The sequence below is a fragment of the Hibiscus syriacus genome, unplaced genomic scaffold, assembly GCF_006381635.1.
Source record: "Hibiscus syriacus cultivar Baekdansim isolate YM2019G1 unplaced genomic scaffold, ASM638163v2 tig00004378_pilon, whole genome shotgun sequence".
Lineage (NCBI taxonomy): Eukaryota > Viridiplantae > Streptophyta > Magnoliopsida > Malvales > Malvaceae > Hibiscus > Hibiscus syriacus.
The window spans coordinates 35,329-46,772 of record NW_024062014.1 but is presented as its reverse complement, the minus strand read 5'-3'; the positions used below and the strand labels follow the sequence as shown (position 1 = coordinate 46,772).

Sequence of the window (11,444 nt, the reverse complement as noted above, 5' to 3'; positions counted from 1 at the left end):
TGTCACTTAACGGGGGAAATTAACGTCATTGACAGCCCGAACACTTAAACGGATAACGGTTGTAACGTTAGGCACCTGGATGAGACAAAAATTAGTTTAGGCACTTATTTGAGAAAAACGGTATAGTTGGGGCACTTATTTTGGTATTAAGCATAAAAAATAAGAATTAAAGTTGCATAGGTATTCTATAGTGGTATATAAGATGTGCTTCAAATTTGTTAAAAATGGAATTAAAATAAAGGTTGAATAGAAGAAATAAGAAAATTATGAAAAATTAAGGAACTAAATTGAAAAATGGAAAACTTGTTATAAAAAAGAGGAATTGAAAGAAAAAAAAATGTATTCTAAGATGATTTAGGAGCATGTGGTTTAAATTTGGTTAAAAATAGACATAAAATGAAGAAAAAAATTGAAGGAATAATGAAATTAAAGACTAAATCATAAAACTCTCAAAATACATAGTCAAATTTTTTATTTTTTGAGTAACTCGACTAGACTCAAAATTGAAGGAATTGACTTCAAGTCGTAATTCATAAACTCAACTCGACTAAAAAAAACAATTTCAAACTTAAATGTAAAATCATATGTATATCAAATTGTGTCTCAAATTGAGTTTTAGAGTTGAGTATCTCAAATTGCATGATATATGTATAACAATATGAAAAAAAATTATGTGGTTATAAAAAATCATTTAAATTAGAATCAAATAATATCATAATATTATAAATATTTATAATTAAATTTAAACAAAATCTTGAAAATTTGATTTGTCTCGAAAAATTTTCATGTCAACTTTAAGTTGTAAAATAATACTCGATAACTAATCTGATTTTCAAACATTTATCTATCCCGAGTTACCTGGTCGGGAAATGTTAAATCTTGGATAGTTTCCAAAATTTCCCTAGTAAGAAAACTCACAAGAATATGATTTTCTTGATTCAACTCGACATTTATCTATCCGAGTTAGCTGGTCGGGAAATGTTAAATCATTTCTACCACGCAAGGTAAGTATAGAAATTCTTGCACCCTCAACTATGCTATAATTTGACTTGCATCCATTTACTAAAGAAACCAATTACCGACCACACGTCTCCATAAAAGAAAAAGACCCTCTTCATTTCTGTTTTCCCGGGGTCGTAAGTCCCGACGCGTACACCGCGCAAATGACGAAACGTTATTAAATTTCCGGCAATGTTTGCTTCATGTTGTGGCGGCGTCGCTGCCAATAACCAAACCGATAAAATAATGGACACTTTCAACTAGAGGTGCACAAAAAAAATCTGAATATCCGATTTTGCGTAAAAATATTCGAAATCAGATTTGGGAAAAATCGGTTTTTTTTAAACCGGACGGATATTTTAAAATCGGATAGTATAACCGGTTTGGGAAAAAATTGGACGACCGGTTTTTTTATCGGATTAAAAACCGGTTTGAAAAAAATCGGATAAAAAAATCCGGTATGGGGTTTAAAAAACTAGCCATTAACATAATCGGCTTGGGAAAAAAATTGGATGACCTTTTTACCGGATTAAAAACCGGTTACACCATCCAGCCCTCCAAACCGGTTAGGATCCGAATCGGTTTTTTAAAATCCGATTTTTTGGCTAGGTGAAAAAACCGGATCGATTAAAAATCGATCCGGATCGGATTTAAATCCGACTTTGTGCATGTCTACTTTCAACACATCCATTGGTTTTTTTCTACCCTATTTCTGCTCTCAGCCCCTTGTTTAATATACATTGATTTGTTGAGATTGAAAATGGTTAAAATTGTACATATACATCGGATGTTAGATGAATATTGACGTTTGAAACTTTCGTATTATAGATAGAGACCAATTTGAGACAATATGATATATCTTATAAGTTTTAGGTGTTACATTGATTTAAAAAATATTTATTTATTTTTTTGATATGGGAATTAACAGAAACCCATAGGGATCCGTAAGGGATGGGTATGGAAAAAAAATCCCTGAAACATATAATGGGGATTCCCCAATACTATACCCGCAAGTGTTGGGAACAGGATGTATAATGCAAAATTGTCCCCGTCCCGCCTTGTTGCCACCCCCTATTGATAATGTTATCAATAACTTTCTATTAAATTAGATTATGTGGAGTTGTTTATCTAGCATTTCATGCATATACTAGCAGGGATGGAGCTAGGATTAAATTATGAAGGGATAAGTTATTTAATTTTAAAATAAATAGGATCTTTAAAATTGAATAAATTATAAAATTTAAAGGAGTTATGATTTAATTTCACTAATTTTAAAATTAAAAAGTATTAAAGAGTAATGAAACCAGAAAAATTAGAAGTCAAATTTCAATTTTAAAACGGAAATATCTTAAAATATAATTGAACTAGCAAATTTTGGGAGAGACAATAACTTAATTATAATATTTTAAAAATATCAATAGTCTAAAACTAATTAAACCATCAAAATTAGGAGGCAATAGCCCCTTCCACTCCCAAGAAAGATTCGTCCCTTGATACTAGTCCATCTAATCAATCTTTTCTTTTAGATTACCACATTATCTAATTTATCAAAACAAACTTTAATTATTTAATTAAAAGAATTAAATTCAAAAGGTTAGAAATAGATTAACTAGAAACAAACACATTTAACTGGTTCTTTCATATTTTCTTATATCATGTCCTACGAGGAACACTCTATTTCCTACTTGTAAAGTTTATTTTTCTTTCCATCTAAATAGGAATAAGATTAGGTTTAGAATTTGTCAATAAAAAATAGATTATCAAGAATTCAAATGTATGAATAAGAAGAGGGCTGGAAGAATAAATTAAACTCTTTTTGGTAACAGTTACATAAATTATTAGGTGCGCAAGATTGTTTGGTCAATGCCCATGTCACCCTCTTTTCCATGCACGTGTATTTCTTTACCCTTTTGCAGACTTCGCTACTACTACTATCGGCATGAACTCCAGGATCCGATTGTATGCCATTGAGTTCCCCCGAAATTTAAAGCTTGAATTAATTTTGAAAAAAAAGTGTGTAATATTTTAAATTAATCCTAATATGGCATTCGTGACAGACTTAATGCTATTTACGGTGGAAGTATTAACTCTAACCCATTTCATACGCTTTTTTCTTTATTGTGTGTTTTTTGTTTGTTTGGTCAATTGAAATGATAAAATTTTAAGTTTACCAATCAAACTCTAATAAACCCAGCGAGCGTTTTAATATGTCCACTTCGAACTTAGGATTAAACAAACTGTTTTTGGCGTATTTATCACTTTTTCATACATGTTTATATATATATATATATATAAGTGTACACCTTATGTATAATACATAAGAACTAAAGTTTTAAATATATATATATATAAGAACTAAAATGATTAAATTAGAGTAAATAGAATAAATCTACCACTTACGTATAATTAGATTTGTTCAAGGGACATTGTTACTCGTCCAAGCCTAAGGACTCATCTTAAATTTAGGAGAATTTGCATTCAAGACTTAAACCTGATTCTACGTCGACCTGACTTATTTTATATGCTTATAATATATAAATTTATTTTAATATATTATATAATTCATAAACCCCTTTTGGTTTTACTTCCTGCAAGGTAAAAAAAATCTTGTAGCTTTTCATCACGTCCCTTTGCAAAGTTTAGTAAAAAGTGTGGAAAGGACCATGTAAGAAATTTTTTTCAAGCTAATTGAGCCGGTGAATATAAGAAAATTTTGTTATAATTATCACCTTTAATCACACAGGCAAACCTCCCCCTTCTTTTACGTTGTGTTGACTTGAACATGGGGTTGATTATTGGGAATATTTAGGGATGATCGACTAATACGATTTCATGACTTTTGTAACATGTCTGACGTGGATAGGTACGTGCTTGAGATCTTACCTGCCTCGTTCACTAAATATCCTCCATAAATGATAATTGTAATATTGGAGTGACTGATGTGAAAAATATTAAAATTTGAAAATGTTGTACAGAATAACAAAATATTGTGTTTGTCATTTATGTTTCTAGACTTTAATTATGTCTTTCATTACGATTATTATGTATTAAGACCTTGATTTATTTTAAAAATTATGTTAATCCTTAATTTATTTTGCTATGCTTCATAATGGATGCGTTTGTTTTATATTTTATAGCTTATGTAAACCGTGAGATTGCTGTCAAACATGTATGGATGAGTACATGCGGATATAGAATGGGTTATGAGGATGAATTTGAGAATGTACTTGTGTGAACGGGTGTAGATTTAAAAATTTTGTATAAAAATTGATAACAGATAGTAGATATGAAAATATTAAATAAATATGAGGATGAGAATATTGTTTTCATTGCTTTTTTCCCTTCACGTAATCAATTTCAACTCGTGATAAATAATCTTAACAATTCATTTAAAATATGCATCAATATATATTAGTGAAAAATAAACAATCAACGAATGTTAGAAGCGAATTAAAAGAATAATTGATTTTTTATTTAATTAATTTTTGTAATTTAAAATCTTATTTATTAAATTTTTAACTGATGGTGTTATATATATCTCATAATGGTTTTTGACTTTTTTTCATGAAAAACATTTTTTAAAATATATTTTTAGAATTCTTTTAAAAATTTTATAAATACCACAAGTTTGTATCACAATATATAATATGAATTAGATAAAAAAATTAAAATATGATGTTATTTTTTTCATAAATTTAAAGATTTCTTCCTCTAAAACTAAAATAGTACATACAAATTAATATAAAGCAAAACAAAAACAAGAAATAAACGAAACGCAACATTATTATAATTAGATTTTTAGGGAAAAATACGTATAAACCTAGCGAACTTAGGGTATATTTGTTTCACGTAAAATATTTTTAGGAAAACATTTTTCTCATTTTTTAGTGTTTGGTTGGAGGAAAACTGACTGGTCAACGTAAAATATTTTCCTGATCAATCGAATTTTATTTGTATTTTCTGGAAAATAACTTACGGTTTGATTTTCTGTAAGCAAGAAATTTTTCGTAAGTCATTTTCTAAACTTTTCACTTCAAAGAATAAACACTCAAAATAATTTTATTTTATGAATTTAATATTAATAAAATATTTTAATATCATTTTAATAAAAATATTAATTATTAAAATATTTAAAATACATTTATTAATATTTCTAATAATATAATATAATATTTTTAAATATTATAATAAAATACTTAATTATATTATAATGATATAAGATATTATATTTTTATTTTAATAATATATAATAAATTATTAATAAAATGTATATTATTTATTAATTTCATAGAATAATATTATTAAATTATTAATAATTAATAATATTATTTATGTATTTAATATAATAATATTTTAATAAAGATATTTAAAATATATTAATTAATATTTTTTAAAATATAATATAGTACTATTATTTTAATAAATAATAAATATAGTTTATAATATTTTTATTTCACTACAATGTACTAATCTTAATATTTTTATTAATAAAATTATAAAAATAATATTTTAATAATAATAAATAAATTATTCTAATATTTTTAAAATAATAATATTTTTTGATAAATAATATTATTTATTATATTTAAAATTTATAATAAATAATTTTTAAAAATTCATTAAGTAGTGAAAAATAGTTTACACAACCTCTCCCAAACACCGTAAAACGTTTTTCAAAAAATATTTTCCAAAAAATATATTTCATTTTACAAAAAATATTTTCAGAAAAATATTTTCAGTAAAACAAACAGTCTCTTAGTGGTTAAGAGATTGTTATTATTCCTTTAGATTTTGGGCTTGAACATCTTATATGAAGTATGAGGGTTAAATGATTAAATTTTTTTGAACATATACTATATTATATTCACATAAAATTATAAAAAATAAAATAAAAAAATCTAATAAACGAAATACATTATTATAATTATACTTTTTGAGGGTAAAGCGCTATTATAATTATTAATTAGATAATAGAGTTTTTCACACATTTTCATCGTCGAATTAGATTTTTTTATATGATTTTAAATTATTAAATATTGAATTAGATTACAGAATCAGTTATCCAATTGTCTATAAGCACATCATAATTCTGCTAGCTTGCTTATTTGAATGAAACAAATCATACTTAAATGAAAATCAACATATGGGATTCTAAACTATCAAATTAAAATATGAGACTTTGAGTTGTACTAATAATATTCTAAATAATCCAAATATTTTTTCACTCGTGTGTGTGTATATATATATAGTGTGAAAGGGTGTTTGACCGGCGCCAAGAATCTGACTTCCTGTAATAACTGATTGGTTTCTCACTTCATTTTCCGTATCTGACTGCATTTTTTCTCCCTCAAAGACGTTGTCTATATCTATTTTTTCTCAACAAAATATAAGACCAGTAAGAATAAAAAATTAATAGAAAATAAGATTACTGAGAATGTTGTATTTTGTGTTTGGTTGGTTTAGCAAAAACGTAAGATTACCGTGTTTGGTTAAAGGAATAAAATATTGTTAGAATATATATTTGACCAAATCGTCCTTATTATATATTTATATAATATTACAAATTATAAAATATTTATATATTTTCTTTAAAAATTAAATTCATAATATTTATATAATTTTTTTTACTAAATTAAAAATATAAAAAAAATTAATAAAAGGGTAAAAAAAATTTTAACCCCTGAACTTCATATAAAATTTTAATTATAGATTTTTTTGTAAATCTAAAATAATTTAAGGATAAATTTATAATTTAACCTTCGTAGAATTTTTATTATTCAATAACAGAAGAATGATATTTTTGGAAAAAAAATAAAAAATTAAGAACATTTTAGTCCAAAACGTCGGTAATATTACAATACCTAAGGAAAAGGAGGTAATGACATTCCCGATAATATACTCTAAAAATCTACTATTAATAATAAAACATTACCAAAAATAAAATTCCCCACCATACCTAAAAGTTAGAATCACACCCTTTGTTTCCATTAATATAAGCATTGTTCTAATTTTCTGTTCCCATACTCTGAGAAAAATGAGGAATAATGGAGGGTATTCGGAGGGCAGTTCCGATACAGAAAGCATAGCAAGCGAAAGGGCAGCGTTTAGCGGACCAATACTCGTTGGTGGGCGCAACAAAGGATCTTCCAAGAAGAGTGCAAGGTTCAATCTTCCACATGAAATCACCATGGCTGAGACCAACTCTACTGGCAGCGTCGCTTCTTTTGATTCCTCTTCTGGAAATGATGACTACGTCGAAATCACCCTCGATATCCTCGACGACTCCGTCGCGGTTCACAGCGTTCAAGGTGCCGATGGTTGCCACAAAGACCCTGAACTATCGTTGCTAGCTAAGCGAACCCTGGAGAACAAGTCGGCTTCTTTTCGTTCCTATTTGTTGAGGAACACGTCGGCTCGAATCAAGCAAGTTTCTCAGGAGCTGAAGCGTGTAGTTTCGAGGAGACCTTCTAATGCAGGGAGGAGATTTGACAGGACTAAATCTGCTGCAGCTCTAGCCTTGAAAGGACTCAAGTTCATCACTACGAAAACAGGGGCCTCTGGGAATGGATGGTCCTCGGTGGAGAAGCGGTTCGATGATTTAACTGCCTCTACTGATAGCCTTCTTCATCGCTCTCGATTCGCAGATTGCATTGGTACGAGTTTCATGACTCAAATGTCTTCACCCTGGAAGGAGCATCAAGTTTCTAAAGCTTTACAAACCTTTTCTTCATCTTTCGAAATACAGGGATGAAGCAGTCTAAAGAATTTGCTGGTGAGCTGTTTCAAGCACTGGCTCGGAGACACAATGTAACCGGTGACTACATCCATAAAATACAACTCAAACAATTCTGGGATCAGATTTCTGACGAAAGCTTTGATTCTAGACTCCAAACATTCTTCGACATGTAAACCTGATTCCTCCATGTATTCAGAACACTTTTAATTTTCACCGTGCAAATCTATTCTTTACTAAGTAATTTGTAATGGTGCAGGGTGGACAAAGATGCTGATGGGAGGATCACAGAAGAAGAAGTCAAGGAGGTAGGTCATGTGCCCCAACCTCATTCCACTAACTACAAATGACCAAAAAAAAAGAAGAAAAAGAATATTTACATTTGGTAATTTTTAAGTATTTTTTCATTTTCCAACATTTTTTTAACAATATGAATTTTATAATCTAGATTATCAGCCTCAGTGCTTCTGCAAACAAACTCTCTAACATTCAGAAACAAACTGAAGAGTATGCCGCTTTGATCATGGAAGAATTGGATCCAGATAATGTTGGATACATCATGGTAAATAGACCAATCCCAAGGTCAAAGAGAAATCTATCTTGTTTTTGTCTTCCGATATCTTTATTTCCTAATGTTTATTCATCTTTGGCACTGAACAGATCAATAACCTGGAAATGCTCCTATTGCAAGCTCCGAACCAATCCGTGAGGCTAAGCGATAGCCGAATTCTGAGTCAAATGTTAAGCCAGAAACTGAAACCTACTCTAGAGAACAACCCTTTAAAAAGGTGGTACGACAAGATCAAATACTTTATAATGGATAATTGGCAAAGGGCCTGGGTTATGATGTTGTGGCTTGTCATTGTGAGTGGCTTGTTCGCTTATAAGTTCGTGCAGTACCGCAACAAGGCCGCTTTCGATGTGATGGGCTACTGTGTTTGCATTGCTAAAGGAGGTGCAGAGACTCTTAAATTCAACATGGCTTTGATTTTGCTACCAGCGTGCCGAAACACCATCACTTGGCTTAGAAACAAGACTAAATTAGGCGCTGTTGTTCCGTTCGATGACAACTTGAATTTCCACAAGGTTAGTCTTAAACTTTTGTTGCCTTTTTGCAATAGTGACAGTTCTATTTCAACTTCATAATCTGAAATTAGATTTATTTTAATATAATAAAATGTAATATTCAGGTTATTGCCGTTGGAATCACGATCGGGCTGATCCTACACGGAGGTGCTCATTTAACGTGTGATTTCCCACGTCTTCTTCATGCCACCGAGGAAGAATATGAGCCTATGGAACCTTACTTTGGGGAAGAGCAACCTCCAAACTATTGGTGGTTTCTGAAGGGAGTTGAAGGTGTAACAGGTGTTATAATGGTGGTTCTAATGGCCATAGCTTTCACACTTGCCACTCCGTGGTTCAGGCGCAACAAGCTCAACCTTCCCAAGTTCCTTAAGAGGCTCACCGGATTCAATGCATTTTGGTATTCCCATCACCTTTTTGTTATTGTCTACACTCTCCTCATTGTTCATGGTATTTACCTGTACCTCACCAAGAAATGGTATCAGAAAACGGTAAGTTTTTTCTTCTTCATTTTTCATCTGATTTTGATTCCACCCATAGTTACAATCGTGGACAGTAATCAATCTCTGTATCTTAATTGCAGACATGGATGTATCTAGCAGTACCAATAACTCTGTATGCTTGTGAAAGGTTGATTCGAGCTTTCAGATCAAGTATCAAGGCAGTTAAAATTCTCAAGGTATAAAAACTTGTATTATATGCTTCAAGTATCTTACATTTGCAGCGAGTTGCACTGAAATTTTCACTCTTTTTGGAACATACTGATATTCTATTTTTCTTTTCTTCAAATATGAAAGGTTGCTGTGTATCCCGGAAATGTATTGGCACTGCATATGTCAAAGCCCCAAGGATTCAAATACAAAAGCGGGCAATACATGTTTGTCAACTGCTCTGCAGTCTCGTCATTTGAGTGGTATGTGCATTTCGGTCCTTGTGTCATCGCTCGCTTTGCTTCAGTGATATTATTTCATTAACTAAAGGAACCGTCGGATAGTGCAGGCATCCATTCTCCATCACTTCAGCACCAGGAGATGACTACCTTAGCGTTCACATTCGAACTCTGGGTGACTGGACAAGGCAACTCAAAACTGTTTTCTCCGAGGTTGGTTAATGTTTCCCTTCTCCTCTAAAGTCAAAACTCGATACCGGAATCAAATGCCTTATTAGTTTCTTCTTGTATACTATTCGAATGTTAAACAGGTCTGTCAGCCTCCACCTGCTGGGAAGAGTGGATTGCTTAGGGCAGAAGGAACCGATACAAGGTAAGATTTCCTCATCCTTTTATTCAAGTCATTGACGGAACCAACATTAAAAATGTGTAATGTGGTATGTTATGAATTGCTTTATATTGTATTCATCGATCTACAGCTTCCCCAAGATTTTGATCGACGGTCCATACGGAGCTCCAGCACAAGATTACAAGAAATACGATGTGGTGCTCCTAGTGGGGCTCGGAATTGGTGCTACCCCAATGATCAGCATTGTAAAGGACATCATCAACAACATGAAAATGGAAGAGGATTCTGTTCCGGGGTCAGCCTTGGAGAATGGGAACTACAACAAGAAGAAGAACAAGAACAACAAAGGGTTCAATTTCAAGACAAGGAAAGCCTACTTCTATTGGGTAACAAGGGAACAAGGGTCGTTCGAGTGGTTCAAAGGGATAATGAACGAAGTGGCAGAGATGGACGAGAAGCATGTGATTGAGCTCCACAACTATTGCACCAGCGTGTACGAGGAAGGAGACGCAAGATCGGCTCTCATAACGATGCTTCAATCATTACACCATGCGAAGAACGGTGTGGACGTCGTGTCAGGAACTCGGGTAAAATCCCACTTTGCCAAGCCAAACTGGCGCCAAGTCTATAAGAAGATCGCCCTACATCATCCCGACGCAAGGATTGGTCAGTTTTCACTTTTCAACTAACCATCTTTTGCCTAATATATGGCCTACCTTTCTAATTGTATTTACTTACTATACTTTTTCTTCCATGGATGCTTTCAATGATGCAGGAGTTTTCTACTGTGGGGCACCCGCACTAACCCAAGAGCTAAGACAACTGGCTTCAGATTTCTCTCACAAGACCTCCACAAAGTTCGATTTTCATAAAGAGAACTTCTAACCGAAGCTAGAGTCATTTCCCCCCTCGAAGTTCAATGATTTATAGAGTTTTTGTATATGGTGAAAAATATTTTTATATAGGTTTTAATTTAATAGGTTTAAGTGAATATAAATAAGACTAATATAACATAATACGAGTATAATATTGATTTTATATTTCATTTTCTTTAATTACATAAATTTATCTCGTTCTTGTATACGAATAGAACCCTCTTTCTTTTTTCTGGAGTGGGAAAACAAAGATAAAGCTTTCAACTTTATTGTTTGCCAACAAGTATAGTCTTTGAGTTGATGATTACATTTCTTCAATGGTTGTCACTTTATTAGAGCATTTAGCTCGGTTGGAAAAATACATATTGGTTTCCAGCTCTCTGAATCATACTTTCAAGGACTATTAAGCAAATCTCAAGTATCCACCAGTTCTCTAAATCAACCCAAAATCACAAATCTTTGGAAAAAAAGTTATAAAAGATTGAAATGCGAAGTGGCGTAATCCCATAACTT

The 11,444-nt window shown here is 31.3% G+C and overlaps 1 protein-coding gene across 1 annotated transcript; it reads left to right on the top strand.

Annotated features, from left to right (window-relative positions):
• The first annotated feature begins 6,961 nt into the window (after positions 1-6,961).
• Positions 6,962-11,052, top strand: LOC120194198 (respiratory burst oxidase homolog protein D-like). The gene is made up of 12 exons (XM_039196586.1): positions 6,962-7,652; positions 7,745-7,904; positions 7,992-8,040; positions 8,181-8,294; positions 8,393-8,818; positions 8,923-9,309; positions 9,402-9,497; positions 9,616-9,731; positions 9,818-9,920; positions 10,019-10,080; positions 10,187-10,722; positions 10,832-11,052. The coding sequence occupies exons 1-12, from the start codon at positions 7,034-7,036 to the stop codon at positions 10,939-10,941; spliced, it is 2,778 nt and encodes a 925-aa protein (XP_039052517.1). The 5' UTR covers positions 6,962-7,033; the 3' UTR covers positions 10,942-11,052.
• The last annotated feature ends 392 nt before the right edge of the window (positions 11,053-11,444 follow it).

Coding starts and splice junctions, on each gene's coding strand:
- LOC120194198 (XM_039196586.1), top strand. CDS start 7,034: ATGAGGAATAATGGAGGGTATTCGGAGGGCAGTTCCGATACAGAAAGC. Junction 9,310..9,401: donor AGAAATGGTATCAGAAAACG/GTAAGTTTTTTC, acceptor TCTTAATTGCAG/ACATGGATGTATCTAGCAGT. Junction 10,723..10,831: donor TCATCCCGACGCAAGGATTG/GTCAGTTTTCAC, acceptor TCAATGATGCAG/GAGTTTTCTACTGTGGGGCA.